This window comes from Amborella trichopoda, chromosome 4 (genome assembly GCF_054954075.1).
Source record: "Amborella trichopoda isolate Santa Cruz 75 chromosome 4, AtrichopodaSantaCruz75HAP2 v2.0, whole genome shotgun sequence".
Lineage (NCBI taxonomy): Eukaryota > Viridiplantae > Streptophyta > Magnoliopsida > Amborellales > Amborellaceae > Amborella > Amborella trichopoda.
In genome coordinates, this window is record NC_142339.1 from 19,330,739 (window position 1) to 19,350,195 (window position 19,457).

Sequence of the window (19,457 nt, forward strand, 5' to 3'; positions counted from 1 at the left end):
CGTAGGAGGTCATCAAAAGTGATAAACTCAACTGCCTTGGGAGCCTCTCTAGTCAGGAGCTGCAGGCCTCTCTTCTGCTTAATCTTGAGGCTACAGTATACTTCAGTCCAGAATCAAGGGTTGTGTTTATTAGCTTGAGCAAGCGTGACGTCTAAGGACAGAGGGAAATCTGGGTTACTGCCTTGGAGGCTGTAGGCTTTTATTTGCCATCAGGCCTTGGCCCCAAATTCCTATGTGAGGTCCGGGTGCATGGTTAGCCAAAGGTGGCTGATTCAAGATGGTACTCTTAGGAAAACCTTTGAGTATCAGGTCTCGAGGTGCTTGCTTGGTGAAGGAAGAGTGATAGAAGAGGGAATTGGTTCACAACTCCACCTGAGTACGGATCGAGAAGCAACCTGTGAAGTTGGTGCATGTGCACCTTTGGAGTTAGCCATCAGGGTGACTTGGGGGTTAGCCTAGGCTCGGTCTGCTGGTTCGACCTTAGAAGGGCGAGACCTACGAGCTCATGTCTTTGAGGGATCGAGTGGGAGCTCTCATCTCTCAATGGGTGGAGCAGTGTGTGATGAGAGGGAGGACGAAGTGGTCGACCCTATCGTGCTCGAGCTGGTGCAGCACTGGCGTTGCCCTGAGCTATGGGATGTAGATGCATGACGCATGCAGGGTTCGGCCTGAGAAGGCCTAGCCTTAGACCCGAGCTCAAGTCAGCATGAAAGTTGCCCCGAGGTGTGGCTTGAGTGGTCGGACCACGAGCCTTCAGGCGTGTGCGAGAGGTAGAGGCCGCAGGATCTCTACTTCGTGTGTCGAGCCTCTAGGCATAGAGGTTCGACGTGGTGAAGGAGTATGGAGAGTAACCTTGCGGTGACCCTCAGAAGCAGTGCCAACCCAGGAAAGAACCTGGAAGTCAGACTGTGAGTCCTGAATCAAGATGAGTGTAGGGAAAGAGGCTTAAGAAGCTCGCTTCTCTGGGGCAGTCACGAGTGTGGGGATGAGAAAATCCCCAACTCGAATGAAAGGGTTGAGTAACCCAGATGCCATGAATGCAGTACAAAAAGTAAAAGGTGATGCTAATCAAGTAAGAGAAAATCGACAAAGGGGCAATAAGTCCTTAGTGGAGTCGCCAAATTGGTCAGATGCCTCGATCTCGCCTCCCAAGATCTAGGTGATCGGGTGACACGTTTCTCGGGTTCGAAAGACCCAGGACCTAAGATCGCTCTCTCGGAAACCTTATTCATAGAACAAGGGTAGGTGCCCAATTAGTGAGAGACGAATTTTATTCATGAGCTGGGGATCAACCTCACCTGGTTCAGAGACTTATTCTGGCAGGCTAGCGCCGACGCCCTCTTGGATCCCGACAAAAAGCCCCCCAGCTGCTTCAGTTGGTTCGGAATTGCCTCCCTTGACCTGCAATCTCCTTGTTTTCTACACAACACTATCATGGTTTACTTGCAAGACAAGTGGGTCGAAGGAACGACCCTTGTCTTAGAGCAATGCACATTCATATGGGAGAGAAGGTGATAAGTTATGGTGATGAAGAAGAAGGTTTGAATAAAGAAACAAAAGAGAAGAGGACTTGATAAGGGGATGAGACTAGCATGAAAGCTGGACCAGTAGAGTGACCGACTCGGAGTGGTAGCAAGACGGGCACGGTAACTCAGACCAGCGCGACGACAATGCTACTTGAAATCAAGGTCAATATGACTGTCTTAATCTGGTGTGGCAGCAAGATGGGCATGATACTAAGGACCTATGTAGGAGAGCATGGACAGAGGCTAAGCAGTTTAAGATCATGCAGTTTGGATCGTGGCTTAACAGTGTAAGGTTATGTTGTATGGACCGAGGCATACCAATTTAGGGTCATGCAGTATGGAGTGAGGCTGTGCAGTTTTTTATCGTGAAGCACAGACCGAGGCTTTGAAGTTTAGGGTCATGCAGTCCTGACCAAGGCTAAGCAGTTTAGGGTCATGCAGTATAGTCAGTGGCGAAGCAGTTTAGTGTCATGCAATATCGACCGAGGCTGAGCAGTTTAGGGTGATGAAATATGGAGCGAGGCTGAGCAGTTTAAGGTCATGTAATATGGACCGTGGCGGAGCCATTTTGGGTCATTCAGTAAGGACCAAGGCTGAGCCATTTAGGGTCATGCAGTATGCATCGAGGCTATGTAATTTAGGGTCATGCAGTATGGACCGAGGCTAAGAAGTTGAGGGTCATGCAGTATGGTCCGAGCCTGAGCAGTTCAGGGACTTGTCATATGGACTATGGCTGTAAAGATTAGGGTCATGCTGCACGGATCTAGGCCGTGCAGTTTATGATTATGCACTAGCGATCGAAGCTAAGCAGTTTAGGGTCATGCAGTATCGACCAAGGCTGAGCGTTGTAGGGTCATGCAGTATGGACCGAGGCAAAGCAGTTTAGGGTCATGCAGTACGGATCGAAGCTGAGAAGTTTCGCGTCATGCAGTATGACCCATGTTGTGCCGTTTAGTGTCATACCATGGCTGAGTAGTTTAGGATCCTGTAGTATGGACCGAGGCTGATCAATTTAGGGTCATGCTATATGGATCGTGGCGGAGCATTTTAGGGCCATGCAGTATGGACCGAGGCTGAGCAGCTTAAGGTCATGCAGTGTGAACTAAGGCAGAGCAGTTTAGGGTCATGCTGTATGGATCGAGGCTGAGCAGTTTAGAGTCATGCAGTATGGATTCAGAAAGAGCAGTTTAGGGCCTTACCATAGGGAATGTGGCTGAACATATTAGTGTCTTGCATCCCAGACCAAGGCAAAGCCGTATAAGGTCATGCGGTATGGATTGTGGCTGTGCAGTTTAGGGTCGTGTAGCACTGACCGAGGCTGGCCAGTTTAGGGATGGACCGAGGCTGAGTAGTTTAGGGTCATGCAATATGGACCGTGGCTGAGCAGTATAGGGTCATGCTGTTTGGCCCGAGGCGGAGCAGTTTAAGGCCATCCAGTATGGACCGTGGTTGAGCAATTTACGATCTTGTCGTATGGACTGAGGCTGAGCATTGGGTGAGGTATGGACCGAGTTTATGCAATTTAGGGTCGTGGTGCACGGACCGAGCCTTTGCCATTTACAATCATGCAGTATAGTTTGTGGCTGAAATGTTTAGGGTCATGCAGTAAGAAACGAGGTTGTGCTGCTTAGGGTCATGCAGTATGGACCGTGGCGAAGCAGTTTAGAGTCATGCAGCATGGACCGAGGCTGAGCTGTTTAGGGTCAAGCAGTATGGAATGAGGCTAAGCAGTTTAGGGTCTTGCTGTATGGACCGTGCCTGTACAGTATAGGGTCATGCTACACGGACCGAGGCTATGCAGTTTAGGGTCATGTAGTATGGATCGAGGCTGAGCAGTTGAGGGTCATGCAATATGGATCGAGGAGGAGCAGTAGCGTAATGAAGTAAGCACCGAGGCTGAGCGGTTTAGGATCATGCAGTATGGTCCAAGGCTGAGCAATTTAGGGTCATACTGTATGGATCGTGGTGGAGCAATTTTGTGTCATTCAGTATGGACCGAGCCTGAGCAGTTTAGGGTCATGCAGTAAGGATCGAGCCTGAGCAGTTTCATGCGGAATGGGCCGAGGCTGAGCAGTTTAGGGTCATGCAGTATGGACCGAGGCTATGCAGTTGAGGGTCATCAAGCACGGATTGAGGTGGTGCAGTTTAGGGTCATGCAGTAAGGATTGTGGCTGTGCAATTTTTTGTCACGCAGTCTGGACCGAGGCTGAGCAGTTTAGGGTCATGCAGTATGGTCAGTGTCGAAGTAGTTTAGAATCATGTAGTACAGATCGAGGCTCAACAGTGTAAGGTCATGCACTATGGACCAAAACTGAGCGGTTTAAGGTCATGTAGTATGGACTGAGGCAGAGCAATTTAGGGTCATGCAGTATGGACCGAGGTTGAGCCGTTTAGGTTCATGTAGTATGGACCGAGGCTAAGTAATTTAGGGTCATGCAGTATGGACCGAGGCTTAGCAGTTGGGGGTCCTGCAGTATGTACCGAGGGTTAGAAGTTTAGGGTCTTGCCATATGGACCGTGGGTGTGTAGATTAGGGTCATGAGGCACGGATCGAAGCTGTACAGTTTAGGGTTATGCAATAAAGGCCTAGGCTGAGCAATTTAGGGTCATGTAGTATGGATCGCGGCGGAACAATTTACGATCATGTAGTACGGATCGAGGCTGAACAGTTTAGGGTCTTGCGGTACGGTCCAAGGTTGAGTAGTTTAGAGTCATGCAGTATATACCCAAGCTGTGCCGTTTAACACGCAGTAGGTATCGAGGCTGTGAGGTTTAGGGTTGTGGAGCATGGACCGAGTCTGAACAGTTTAGGATCATGCAGTATGGACCGTGGCAGAGCCGTTAGGGTCATGCAAAATGGGCCATGTAGTTTGGACTGAGGAAGTGCAGTTTATGGTCATGGAGCACGTACCGTGGCTTTGTAATTTAGGGTCACGTAGTATGGAGCATGGCTGAGCAGTTTAGGGTCCTCCTGTATGGATCGAGGATGATCAATTTGGGTCATGCTGTATGGATTGTGGCGGAGTAGTTTAGGGTCACGCAATATGGATCGAGGCTGAGCAATTTAGGGTCATGCAGTATGAATCTAGGCTGAGAAGTTTAGGGTCATGTAGTACGGACTGAGGCTGAGCAGTTAGAGTCATGAAGTTGGGAACGAGGCAGAGCAGTATAGGGCGTTGCCATATGGACCATGGCTGAACAATTTAGGGTCGTGCAGCACGGATCAAGGTTGTGTAGTGTAAGGTCATGCAGTATGAATCGTGGCTGTGCAATTTTGGGTCATGTAGTCTGGACCGAAGCAGAGTAGTATAGGGTCATGCAGTATGGACAATGGCAAAGCAGTTTAGGATCATGCAGTATGGACTGAGGCTGGGATGTTTAGGGTCATGCAGTATGGACCTAGACTGAGACGTTAAAGGTCCTATAGTATGGACCGAGGTGGAGCAATTTAGGGTCATGCAGTATGGACCGAGACTGAGCCGTTTGGGATCATGTAATACAGACCGAGGCAAAGCAATTTAGGGTCATGCAGTATGGACCGAGGCTGAGCAGTTGACGGTCATGTAGTATGTACCGAGGCTGAGCAGTTTAGAGTCTTTGCATATGGTCTGTGGGTGTACAGATTATAGTCGTCCCGCATGGATCGAGGCTGTGCAGTTTAGGGTTATACAATAAAGACCAAGGCTGAGTAGTTTTCGGTCAACCAGTATGGACCGAGGCTGGGCACTATAGGGTCATGCAGTTTGGACTGAGGCTGAGCAGTTTTGAGTCATGAAGTATGGATCAAGGCAAAGCAGTATAAGACCATGCCATATGGACCATGGCTAAACAATTTAAAGTCGTGCAGCATGGATTGAGGCTGTGCAGTTTAGGGTCATGTTGTATGGACCATGGCTATTCAATTTTGGGACGTGCAGTCTGGATCGAGGATGAGCAGTTTAAGGTCATGCAGTATGGTCAGTGGTGAAGCCGTTTAAGATCATGCCGTATGGATCGAGGCTGAGTAGTTCAGGGTCATACAATATGGACCGAGACTAAGCTGTTTAACGTCCTGCAGTATGGATCGAGGCGGAGCAGTTTAGGGTCATGCAGTATGGACCGAGACTGAGACGTTTAACATCAAGTAGTATGGATCAAGACTAAGTAATTTAGGGCCATGCAGTATACACCGAGGCTAAGCAGTTGAGAGTCATGCAGTATGTACCAAGGCTGAGCAGTTTAGAGTCTTGCCATATGAACCGTGGGTGTACAGATTTGGGTCGTGTTGCAAGAATCGAGGCTATGCAATTTAGGGTTATGCAATAAAGACCGAGGCTGAGTAGTTTATGGTCAAGCAGTATGGACCGAGGCTGAGCAATTTAGGGTCATGTCGTAAGGACCGAGGCTGAGCAGTTTAGGGTCATGCGATACGGTCAGAGGTTGAGTAGTTTAAAGTCATGCAGTATGTTGCCGTTTAGGGTCATGCAGTAGGTACCGAGGTTTTGCGGTTTAGGGTCGTGGAGCATGGATCTCGTTTCAGCAGTTTAGGATCATGCAGGATGAACAGTGGCTGAGCAGTTTAGGGTCATGCAGTATGGACCGAGCTTGAGCAGTTTGGGGCCATGCAGTTTTGACAAAGGCTGTGCCGTTTATGGTCATGGAGCGTGTACCAAGGCGATGCAATTTAGGGTCATGCAGTATGGACCACGGCAGCGCTGTTTAGGGTCCTACAGTGTGGACGGAGACTGATAATTTTCGAGTCATGCTGTATGGATTTTGGTGGAGCAGTTTAGGGTCATGCAGTACAGACCGATGTTGAGCACTTAGGGTCATGCAGTTTGAACTGAGGCTGAACAATTTAGGATCATGCATTATGGACCGAGGCTGAGAAGTTTAGAGTCATGCATTATGGATCGAGGCAGCGTAGTGAAGCGCCTTGCCAAATGGATCGTGGCTGAAAAATTTAGGGTCGTGCAGCACGGACCGAGGCTGAGCAGTTTGAGGTCATGCAGTATGGATTGTAGCTGTGCAGTTTAGGGTCGTGCAGCACGGACCTAGGCTGTGCAGTTTTCGATCATGCAATATGTACCGAGGCTGACCAGTTTAGGGTCATGCAGTATGGACCGTGGTTGAGCAGTATAGTGTCATGTGATCTGGACCAAGGCTGAGCAGTTTACGGTCATGCAGTATGGACCGTGGCTGAGCAGTTTACAGTCATGTAGTATGGACCAAGGCTAAGAAGTTTAGTGTCGTGGTGCACGTACCGAGGCTATGCAGTTTAGGGTCACGCTCTTTGGACCGTGGTTGAGATGTTTACAGTCATGTAGTAAAGACGGAGGCTGAGCAGTTAGGGTCATGCAGTATGGACCGTGGCGAAGCAGTTTAGGGTCAGGCAGTATGGACCGAGGCTGAGCAGTTTATGGTCATGCAGTATGGACTAAGGTTGAGCAGTTTAGGGTCTTGCTATATGGACCGTGGATGTACCGTTTAGGGTCATGCAGCACAGACCGAGGCTATACAGTTTAGGGTCATGTAGTATGGACCGAGGCTAGGCAGTTTAGGTTAATGCCATATGGACCGAGGCTGAGCAGTAGAGGGTCATGCAATATGGACCGAGGCGAAGCCGTAGGGTTCGAAAGTAATCTCCGAGGCTGAGCGGTAAATGATCATGCAGTATGGACCAAGGCTGAGTAGTTTAGGGTCATGCTCCATGGGCTGAGGCAGAGTAGTTTAGGGTCATGCAGTATGGACCGAGACATAGCAGTTGAAGGTCCTACAGTATGGACCGAGGCGGAGTAATTTAGGGTCATGCAGTATGGACCGAGACTGAGCCGTTTAGGGTCATGTAGTATGGACCGAGGCTAAATAATTTATGGTCATGCAGTATGGTCCGAGGCTGAGCAGTTGAGGGTCACACAGTATATACCGAGGCAGACCAGTTTAGAGTCTTACCATATGGACCGTGGCCGTACATTTTATGGTCGTGCCACACGGATCGAGGCTGTGCTGTTTAGGGTTATGCAACAAAGACTGAGACTAAGGCTGAGTAGTTTAGAGTCAAGCAGTATGGACCGAGGCTGATCAGTTTAGGGTAGTGCCGTATGGACCGAGCTTAAGCAGTTTAGGGTCATACTGTATGGTCTGAGGTCGAGTAGTTTAGAGTCATGCAGTATGTACCCAAGCTTTGCCGTTTAGGGTCATGCAGTAGGTACCGAGGATGTGAGATTTTCTAAGAGTATGGACCGAGTCTGAGCAGTTTAGGATCATGCAAGATGGACCGTCGCCGAGCAGTTTATGGTCATGCAGTATGGACCGAGGTTGAGCAGTTTGGGGCAATGCAGTTTAAGGCTATGCTGTTTATGGTCATGGAGCATGTACCGAGGCTATGTTGTTTAGGTTCATGCAGTATGGACCATGGCAACACTGTTTACGGTCCTGCAGTGTTGACCGAGGCCGTATGGATTTTGGAGGAGGGATCATGCAGGATGGACCGATGCTGAGCACTTTAGGGTCATGCAGTTGGAATCGAGGCTGAGCAATTTTGGGTCATGCTGTTTGGACCGAGGCTGAGAAGTATAAAGTCATGCAGTATGGATCGAGGCCGAGCAGTTCAGCGTCTTGCCATATGGAACGTGGCAAAACAATAGCAGTTTAAGGTCATGCAGTATGGATTGTGGCTGTGCAGTTTAGGGCCGTGCAACACTGACCGAGGCTGTGCAGTTTTGGTTCATGCAGTATGGACCGACGCTAAGCAGTTTAAGGTCATGCAGTATGGACCGTGGCTACGCAGTATAGTGTCATGCGATCTGGACCAAGGCTGAGCAGTTTACTGTCATGCAGTGTGGACCGTGGCTGAGCAATTTACGGTCTTGCAGTGGACCAAGGCTGAGCAGTTTAGAGTCGTGGTGCACGGACCAAGGCTATGCAGTTTAGGGTCATGTAGTATGGACCATGGCTGAGACGTTTACGGTCAAGTAGTAAGGACCGAGGCTGAGCAGTTTAGGATCATGCAGTATGGACCGTGGCGAAGCAGTTTAGGGTCAGACAGTATGGACCGAGGCTGAGCAGTATATGGTCATGCAGTATGGACGAGGCTGAGCGGTTAGGGTCTTGCTATGTGGACCGTGGCGGTACAGTTTAGGGTCGTGGAGCACGGACCGAGGCTATCCAGTTTAAGGTCATGCAGTATGGATCGAGGCTGGGCAGTTTAGGGTCATGCAATATGGACCGAGGCTGAGCAGTTGAGGGTCATGCAATATGGACCGAGGCGAAGCAGTAGGGTCCAAAAGTAAGCTCCGAGGCTGAGCGGTTTAGGATCATGCAGTATGGACCAAGGCTGAGTAGTTTAGCTCATGCTATATGGATCGAGGCGAAGCCATTTAAGGTCATGCAGTATGGACCGAGACTGAGCCGTTTGGGGTCATGTAATAAGGACGGAGATTAAGTAATTTAGGGTCATGCAATATGCACCGAGGCTGAGCAGTTGAGAATCATGCAGTATGTACCGAGGCTGAGCAGTTTAGAGTCTTGCCATATGGACCGCAGGTGTAAAGATTAGGGTCGTGCCGCTCAGATCAAGGCTATGCAGTTTAAGGTTATGTAATAAAGACCGAGGCAGAGTAGTTTAGGGTCAAGCAGTATGGACCGAGGCTGAGCAGTTTAAGGTCATGTCGTATGGACCGCGGCTGAGCAGTTTAGGGTCATGCAGTATGGTCTGAGGTTGAGTAGTTTAGAGTCATGCAGTATGTACCCAAGCTTTGTTGTTTAGGGTCATGCAGTATGTACCGAGGCGGTACGATTTAAGGTCGTGAAGCATGGGCCGAGTCTGAGCAGTTTAGGATAATGCAGTATGGACCTTGGCTGAGCAGTGTAGGATCATGCAGTATGGACCGAGGCTGAGCGGTTTAGAGTCATGAAGTATGGATCGATGCAGAGCAGTATAGGGCCTTGCCTTATGGATCATGGCAAAACAATTTAGGATCGTGCAGCACGGATTGAGGTAGTGCAGTTTAGGGTCATGCAGTATGGACCAAGGCTGTGCAATTTTAGGTCATGCAGTTTGGACCGAGGCTGAGCAGTATAAGGTTATGCAGTATGGTCAGTGGTGAAGCAGTTTAGGATCATGCAATATGGACCGAGGCTAAGCAATTTAGGGTCATGCAGTACCGACCGAGACTGAGCAGTTTGAAATTCTGTAGTATGGACCTAGGCGGAGCAGTTTACGGTCATGCAGTATGGACCGAGACTGAGCCATTTAGGGTCATGTAGTAAGGACCGAGGCTAAGTAATTTAGGGTCATGCACTATGGACCGAGGCTAAACAGTTGAGGGTAATACAGTATGTACGAAGGCTGAGCAGTTTAGAGTCTTACCATATGGGATTATGGTCGTGCCGCATGGATCGAGGCTGTGCAGTTGAGGGTTATGCAATAAAGACTGAGGCTGAGTAATTTAGGGTCAAGCAGTATGGACCGAGGCTGATCAGTTTAGGGTCATGTTGTATGGACCGAGGCTGAGTAGTGTAAGGTCATACGGTACGGTCTAAGGTCGAGTAGTTTAGAGTTATGCAGTATGTACCCACGCTTTGCCGTTTAGGGTCATGCAGTATGTACCGAGGCTGTGCGCTTTAGGGTCGTGGAGCATGGGATGACTCTTAGCAGTTTAGGGTCATGAAGAATGGACCGTGGTCGAGCAGTTTAGGGTCATGCAGTATAGACCGAGGTTGAGCAGTTTGGGGCCATGCAGTTTGGTCTAAGGCAGTGTTGTTTAGAGCCCTACAGTGTTGACCGATGCTGATAATTTTAGAGTCATGCTGTATGGATTTTGGCGGAGCAGTTTAGGGTCATGCAGTATGGACCGATGCTGAGCACTTTAGGGTCATGCAGTTTGCACCGAGGCTGACCAATTTAGGGTAATGCAGTATGGATCGAGGCTGAGAAGTTTAGAGTCATGCAGTATGGATCTAGCCAGAGCAGTTCAGGGCCTTGCCATATGGACCATGGTTGAACAATTTAGGGTCGTGCAGCACAGACCAAGGCTGAGCAGTTTAAGGTCATGCAGTATGGATCGTGACTGTGCAGTTAGGGTCGTGCAGCCCTGAACGAGGCTGTGCAGTTTTGGGTCATGCAGTACGGACCGAGGTTGAGCAATTTAGGGTCGTACAGTACGGACCGTGGCTGAGCAGTATAGTGTCTTGCAATCTGGACCAAGGGTGACCAGTTTACGATCATGCAGTATGGACTGTGGCTGAGCAGTTTACGATCTACGGTATGGACTGAGGCTGAGCAGTTTGGGGTCATGATGCATGGACCGAGGAGATGCGTTTTAGGGTCATGCATGGACCGTGGCTGAGATGTTTACGATCATGTAGTGAGGACTGAGGCTGAGCAGTTTAGGTCATGCAGTATGGACCGTGGCGAAGCCGTTTAGGGTCAGGCAGTATGGACTGAGGCTGAGCAGTTTATGGTCATGCAGTATGGATTGAGGCTGAGCAGTTTAGGGTCTTGCTATATGGACCGTGGCAGTACAGTTTAGGGTCGTGCAGCACGGATCGAGGCTATGCAGTTTAGGGTCATGCAGTATGGACCGAGGCTGGGCTGTTTAGGGTCTGCAATATGGATCGAGGCTGAGCAGTTGAGGGTCGTGCGATATGGACCGAGGCGAAGCAGTGGGGTCCGAAAGTAAGCACCGAGGCTGAGCGGTTTAAGATCATACAATATGGGCCAAGGCTGAGTAGTTTAGGGTCATGCAGTATGGGTTGAGGCTGAGCAGTTTAGGGTCATCCAGTATGGATCAAGGCAGAGTAGTTTAGGTTCGTGCATTTTGGACCATGCCCAAGCAGTTAAGGGTCATGCAGTATGCATCGTGGCTGAGCTGTTCAGGGTCATATAGTATGGACCGAGGCTGAGCAGTTCAGGGTGATGTAGTATGGATAGAGGCTAAGCCGTTTAGGGTGATGCAGTATGGACCGATGCATTGCAGTTTAGGGTCATGCGGTACGGACAGAGGATGTGCAGTTTAGGGTCATGCAGTACGTTCTGAGGCTGTGTTGTTTATGGTCATGCAGTATGGACCGTGGCTGAGCAATTTAGGGTCATGCAGTATGGACCGCAGCTATGCAATTTTTGGGTCGTGCAACACGGACCCAGGCTATGCAGTTTAGTGTCATGCAGTTAGGACAGTGGTTGAGTTGTTTTGGGTCAAGCAGTATGGATCAAGGATGAGCATTTTAGGGTCATGCAATATGGACTGTGGCGGAGTAGTTTAGGGTCATGCAGTACGTACCGAGGCTGAGCAGTTTAGGGGCATGCAGTATGGACCGAGACTAAGTAGTTTAGGGTCATGCAGTATGGATCGAGGGTGAGCAGTTGAGGGTTATGCAGTATGAACCGAGGCTGAGCAGTTTTGCGTCTTGCCATATGGACCGTGGCTGTACAGTTTAGCATCGTTCAGCAGGAATCGAGGCAGTGCTATTTAAAGTCATGCAATGTGGACCGAGGCTGAGCAATTGAGGGTCATGCAGTACGGGCCGAGGTTGAGTAGTTTAGAGTCATGCAATATGTACTCAAGCTGTGTAGTAGAGGGTCGTACAGTGGGAACCGAGGCTGTTCGGTTTAGGGCCGTGGAGCATGGGCTGAGGCTAAGCAGTTTAGGATCATGAAGTACGGACCATGGTTGAGTTGTTTAGGGTCATGCTGTATAGACCGAGGCTGAGAAGTTTAAGGTCATGCAGTATGGACTGAGGCTGTGCAGTTTATTGTCGTGGAGCCCAGACTGAGGCTGTGAAGTTTAGAGTCATGCAATACGAACCATGACTGAGTAGTTTAGGGTGCTGCAGTGTGGACCGATGCTGAGAAGTTTAGGGTCATGCAGTATGGACCGAGGCTGAGCAGTTTAGGGTCACGCGGTATGGATCGTGACTGAGCAGTTTAAGGTCATGTAGTATGGACCGAGGCGGAGGCGTTTAGGGTCATGCAGTATGGAACGAGGCTGAGCCATTTAGGGTCATGTAGTCTAGACCGAGGCTAAGTAATTTAGGGTCATGCAATATGGACTGAGGCTGAGCAGTTGAGGGGCATGCAGTATGTACCAAGGCTGAGCAGTTTAGGGTCTTGCCATATTGACCGTGGCTATACAGATTAGAATCGTGCAGCAGGGATCGAGGTTGTGCAGTTTAGGGTTATGCAATAAAGATCGAGGATGAGCAGTTTAAGGTCATGCAGTATGGACTGAGGCTTAGTAGTTTAGGGTCTTGCAGTATGGTCCGAGGTTGACCAGTTTAGGGTCATACGGTACGGTCCGCGGCTAAGCAGTTTTGAGTCATGCAGTATGTACCCAAGCTGTGCCGTTTAGGGTCATGCAGTAGGTACCGAGGCTGTGCGGTTTAGGGTCGTGAAGCATGGATCGAGTCTGAGCAGTTTAGGATCATGCAATATGGACTGTGGCTGAGCAGTTTAGGGTCATGCAGTATGGACCGAGGCAAATCAGTTTAGGGTCATGCAGTATTGATGTGTTGTTCAGGGTCTTTTCATAAGGATCGTGGCTGTAAAGTTTAGGGTCGTACAGCACGGATCGCCGCTGTGTAGTTTTGGGTCAGCAGTATGGACCGAGGTTGAGCAATTTAGGGTCATGCAGTATGGACCGAGGTTGAACAGTTTTAGGTCATGCAATATGGACCGAGGCTAAGCAGTTTAAGGTGATGCAGTACGGACCGAGGCTGAGTGGTTTAGAGTTATGCAGTATGGACCCAGGCAGTGCAGTATAGGGTTGTGTAGTATGGATCGAGTTTGTGCGGTTTAGAGTCGTGGAACATGGAGCGAGACTGAGTAGTATAGGGTCCTGCAGTATGGATTTAGTTAGAAATTATCTCAAATTTTAACTTTTAGAGAGAGAAAGTATCTTAAAATTTGAGAGAGAAAGTATGTCATATTTTACAGAAAAACGACTTAAAAATGTTTAGAGAGGGAAACTATCTCGAAATTATTGAAGAGGGGAATTATCTTAAGTTTTAAGTTTTATAGAGAGAGTATCTTAAATTTTAGGAAGAGAAAGTACATTAAATTTTAGAAAGAGAAAGCACCTAAAAATTTTAGAGTGAGAAACTATCTCAAAAACTTTAGAAAACGATTTCGATCTTTAAGTATTGGATAAAAAGTATATTAAATTTTAGAGTGGGAAACCATATCAAATTTTAGACTATCTCAAAATTTTTATAGGCACGCTATCCCAAATTTTGAGTTTGAGAGAGAGAAAGTATATTAAGCTTTTAAAGAGAGAAATTGTATCAACTTTTGTTACCAAACAATGGACATGGAAGTGATTGCTAGGAATCTATAAATTTTGTATAGTTTATCCAAACAAGAGATTTGATGAATCCATGACAAAAATCCTTGATATTGAAAATCTATAGATTTCATTGAATTTCATATATCTAAGATTCCTAATTTCCTCCTATCGAAACGAGCCCTTAAGTTTATCACATGTAGAGAAAACCTTCATCACAATCAAGATGTCTACTTTAGATTCCATGAAGTACATAAAACATAATTGAATACTAAAAAAAAAAAAAAAAAGAATTGTTTACATAAGGTAGTAATTAAAGGATGTTTTCATATTAAAAAACCCTTTGGTTGATCATCTCGACATTGAGATGTATGAATATGAAAAAAAACAAAAAAAAGATTTTGAGTCCCATAAATAGTGCATCTAGTAACACATTATCGAGACCGTCCATTTTCAATATTTTATTTTTAGATATACTTGATTTTAACTATTTTTGAAATTTAAAATTTTATAATGAGATATGAAAATAGATTTTAAGATAATCTTAAGAATTTTTTACACCAAAATTACTGTGTTATGATAAAATTTGGAGGTGCACTTTAATTTCATCGTTTAAGATTGTAAACTTATAGAAACCATACCCAAATTGTTTTTTTTTAAAAAAAGAGCTGCAGGTTCAAGCAATAAGAAAAGCCTCCTCCCGTAACTTACCAAAAAAAACATTTCTAATGTTGAAAAACTTTAAAATCAATCATCTCGGCTTTGACCATTACGGTTGTGAAAAAAGTTAAGATTTCAAGCCGTAAAAATAGTGTATATTGTAATGATTATTTAGACCATCCATTTCACTCTAAACACAAGTGTTCACAAATCCGCAAAATGTGTACCATTTTTTTTTTCTCTTTTTAAAATGGAAGATATGTATGAGCTTTTTAGCTTCAAATTTCATAATCAGTGCTAGGAACTGATTTTAGAGCCATCATGAATTCTGATATCCACAGTGCTTTCAAGATGAGAATTCAGGGTCAGACATTACTTTGTTGTTATAATGCCTAGGCTTTGTACAAAGTGTTTTGGCTATAAATACTTATTTCTAAATAATAAAAAAATTATTTAAGATATATTTTTGTTATGGTTTTTATCATTTTGACAAATATTGATTTTTTTTTTTTGCCATAAATACTTTTTTAAAATTTTTTCCATATTTTTTAGATTATTTCAAAACTACCCCTATTTGACTTTTTAAAATGAAAAATATCTCTTTATCTTTTTTTTTTTACTGTTTTATCTCTTGATATCCAAAGATTAAAAATATTATCTTTTGAAATTTAAGAATTGAAAAAATTACTTGTAAACAAAATATCTCAATCTTTTCTATCTTACAACCCCTGTACCCTTTTGACAATAAATTTTTGACCCAAATAAAAACTAAAATGACATCTTCAACACTTTTGTTTTCCTTTCCTATTTCTCTCAAATCACCTCTCTCTCTCTCTCTCAAAATTCTATTTCTCTCTCTAGTATCCGAAGTTACATAAGTTCTCTATGTGCATCCTCTCTCTCTAAAAAAAACCCACTGATGAAGCCCTACTGTCATATTGCAAGTCTAACACACCGAACTAAATTTTAATAATTTTGATTTTTCCCAAACCAAATTATATCAATCACTATTTTTCTGTGTTTGGTTGGGTTTAGGATATTTTCTCTCTTTTCTTATGGGTTTTCACTCTCTAAAACCCATTTCCTCTCAACACTTAAGCCTTTCCAACTCCCATTTTTTAATGTAATCTCCACCTAATTGTACACATGTGTGATTAATCAACTCACCTTTCTCTTCAAGATGGCAGCATAAAGGAGCTCATTCCATGTATCAGGCACACCAGGAAGGCACCAATGGCTATAATCTTGGAATCTCTCAGGTGAAATCCTCTCTTTTGGAGTGAATCCGTCATCCTGGTTATGTTTGAGATAGAAAACAGGGGTCTTCTCTCTCATCACTGATTCCAAAACACGCATTTTTGGTGGTTACATTGTGAAGTATTTCTCATCGTATATGGGTTCTGTTTCTTTGTGGCACTAGCCACTTGAGTTCCATTGCCCACCACTGGAAATCCAATAAAGGGAGAGAAAGTCTAAGAAACCCAATACAGAGAGAGACCAATAAAAAGGAGGGAGAAACCATGATAAACCCAGCAAAGGAGAGTAAGAAAATGCTCCAATATAGGTCTTAGTCTATATCTGAGATGGGGCAAATCTAATAAAAACCCAACCAATGAGAAAAAAGAGAAACAAACGAACAAATGGAGAAGAGAGGAAACGGTAGTATTCATGTGGGAGGATGGTAGTTGCAGTTTTAGATCGGTGGATTGGGGCTGCAACAAGACAGTAGGGCTTCAAATTTGATGCGTGGGTTTTTAGAGAGAGAGGAGAGAGAGACAATGTAGATAGAAGAATTTTTGTAACTTGGATATTAGAGAGAGATGGAATTTTAAAAGAGAAAAAAAGTAATTGGAGAGAAATATGAAAAGAAAACAAAAGTGTGGTGGGCGTTATTTTAGTTTTTGTTTGGGTAAAAAATTCAAGTTTTTGTTTGGGTAAAAAATTCATGGCTAAGGAGGTCCAGATGATGGTAATTGCAATTTTAGATCATGGAGCTTCAAATTTGATCTCGGGTTTTTAGAGAGAGAGGAGAGAAAGACAATGTAGGTAGAAGAATTTATGTAACTTTAGATATTAGAGAGAGAAATAGAATTTAGAGAGAGAGATGAAAATATGAAAGGAAAACAAAAGTGTTGAGGGGGTGTTTTTGTTTGATTAAAAAATTCATAGTCAAAGAGGTCGAGAGAGTACTTTTTGTTTACAAGGAATATTTTCAATGATTGAGTTTCAAGAGATACGAAAGTAAAAAAAAGAAGATAAAGAGATATTTTCCTTTTTAAAATCTATTTTGTTACTATTTTTTTTAACATTATTTTAAAATGTTTTGTTAAATCTTATTTTAAACATACATTTCCTATTTTTGAAATTTTTTATTTTATATTATTTTAACTTTTTTGCTACATTAACTAGCACTAATTGACCATGTTACTCAGACTCATCCGAGTAACAGCTTGGGCCAAGACTGATTACTAGGCCCACACACCCGTGGAAGCTTCATCCAAACTTAAAAAGCAAGTAATATTCAATGGGCAAGCCTTCTATGCTTTCCCTACAACATATAAATTTTATCCTTCCTTTTATCCAACCGTCTATTCTAAATGGAGGGGCTAAGATTGCCTTAATCACAATGTCACGTCACTACACTATTTTTATTTTAATTGTTTTCTATAAACTATTTTGACATCAAATTTTGGACGTCCATTCTTCTATTAGACTCGCACAAGTAAAAAAATATGAAAAAAATATTTTCAATAAAATAAATGACCAAAATACCTTTGAATATTTCAAAGGATATTTTGGTCATTATATTTTATTGAAAAATTATTTTTAATATTTTTAATAGGTGCGCCCCAATGAGAAGATGACATGTACCAAATTTTATATTTATATAATTTATATAAAAAAAATCTAAAACTAAAATATTTTGAGATATCGGATGTAAAACCAAATTAAGAGTGGCTTTCTAGGTCAAAATTTAACGACTCGATGATAGGGTGGATGAAAAAACTTCTATTATGTAGAAGAAGCATAAAAGCCTTTCCCGTATTGACTACCCAAAACGCACTTTCTTCTTCACCTGTTGGCCCTGACATAAAAAATAAAAAATAAATAAAAAAGAGGGAAAATGGTACTGTCCTCCGTACCAGGCTAGGATCACGGCAAGTGGTCATTACAATAATATCAGGAGGAGATTAGGATCGTCATTTACCAATTGTTTCAATAATCCTTCATTTCTTTATTGTTTGATGACTCAGTAGAGATTAGAGTGATGCTTTAAGTCTCCCGGAAAACACTGAACTTGTCGGCATAATTCATGCCAAAGGCACTACTTTTTACAGTTTATATAAGGTTGCCATATTAAAATGTGGAATTAAAAATACACATTAAAAATCCATTGGAAAAGATTGTTTTAATGTTGAAAAACCTTTTAATCGATCATTTTAATATCGAGATGTGAGATGTATGAATACAAAAAAAAAAAAAAAAAATTTTGAGTTCCAGAAATAATGCATCTCGCAACTCATTATCTAGACCGTCTATTTTCAAGACTTTAATATTTTTATAGATCTACTTTATTTTAATTATTTTTAAAGTTTAATATTTTATAATAAAATATAAAAATAGATTTTCAGATAATTCTAAGAAATATTTACACCAAGATTATAGGTTATGATAAAATTTGGAGCTGCGCACTAATTCGATTGTTTAGAATTACAACCTTATAAAAACCACAAGCTTCTTTTTTTTCCTTTCCTATGAGAAATAAATAGATAAAAAGTAAGAAAACCATACTCTCAAATAAAAAACCCAAAATTTTCAAGGACCTCTTATCTCAATGAAATTCATTCAGATTGCGAGGAATCGGGAAAGGATTTCAGATTGTGAGGAATCGGGAAAAGCATCCACATGCTTCTTTAATTGTGATAAAGCCTAGTGGAAACTTTTTTCCCCTGCATAGATGGAAAAATTATTTACAAGAAAAGAACATGGGAGAGAAACAGAAAGAGGTGTTAATTAGTGCGAAATTGTAATCTCGAGCAGATTTAGAATCCATTTACAAGATAACAAGGAAAACATTTACAAGAACAGAGGAAAAAGGCATGAGTTCTAACCCATAACTCAAGTGGACTGAAACTTGCCTTTGCAACCTGAGTTTGAAGAGTTAGAGAAAGAGAGAGGGGGGGATGTCTCAGAAGGGATGGAGCAAGCGATGGAGCAATTTCTTCCATCCGTCCCCAGCAATCCTTTTCCTCACAGTCTCGAAATGGGAGACATCACAAGGTATTGTGATCCCTCCCACCTGCTCGAACCCATACTCCTCCTCTGTCACCCTCAGCAACGCCGCGAACAACGGGTGGTTCACATACAACACCGGGACCAAGAACCGGTACTGCTCATCATTTTGCCCCACATAGACGGCCATATAGCCCTTGGGCACCTCCGGCCCGTCCAAGGGCTGGTAACCCAGTGGATGATGAAGGTGATGCTGATGATGATTATGCCCGAGCACTTTACCAGAAAGCTTGTGCACCACCACTTGCTGGTGGGCTCGGTGCTTTTCGCGAGGTGGCTTCCGCAGGTGGAGGTAACCACGTCTGCGGAATGTCCTGCGCTTGCAGAGCCACCGCCAGAGCCTGACGAGCCTGCGGCTGATGCGGAAGCCCCTCCGCCTGCCTGAGCCCATTGAACTAAGCCCAAGTAGTTGGTCGAGAGGAGTGGTGTGGGGGGAGGAATACAGAAGTGGTCAGGTTTGAAGGCAACGTTTGTGGAGGGCGTTCAGAACACTTGTGAAGGAGGAGGAGAGTGAGTATGGTGTTGATATTGACTGAATGTGGACGTGGTTTTCAAAGGGTGCGGTCCCTCGCTCCCGTTGTTGTCCCTCCGCCATCAAAGCTGACGCTCAAGCTTGGGCCTGTGGGCCTACCAAGACCTGATATTTGGCAAAGCCAATGAGAGAGAGAGAAAGATGCCCTTCAATGTATATGAATAATAGTAGGACGGTGGGAGTTTC

At 44.6% G+C, this 19,457-nt stretch overlaps 1 protein-coding gene across 1 annotated transcript; it reads right to left on the reverse strand.

Annotated features, from left to right (window-relative positions):
- Positions 1 to 18,635: 18,635 nt before the first annotated feature.
- LOC18423368 (auxin-responsive protein SAUR36) lies at positions 18,636 to 19,130 on the reverse strand. The gene has a single exon (XM_006827970.4). The coding sequence runs from the start codon at positions 19,128 to 19,130 to the stop codon at positions 18,636 to 18,638; it is 495 nt and encodes a 164-aa protein (XP_006828033.1).
- Between the last annotated feature and the right edge of the window lie 327 nt (positions 19,131 to 19,457).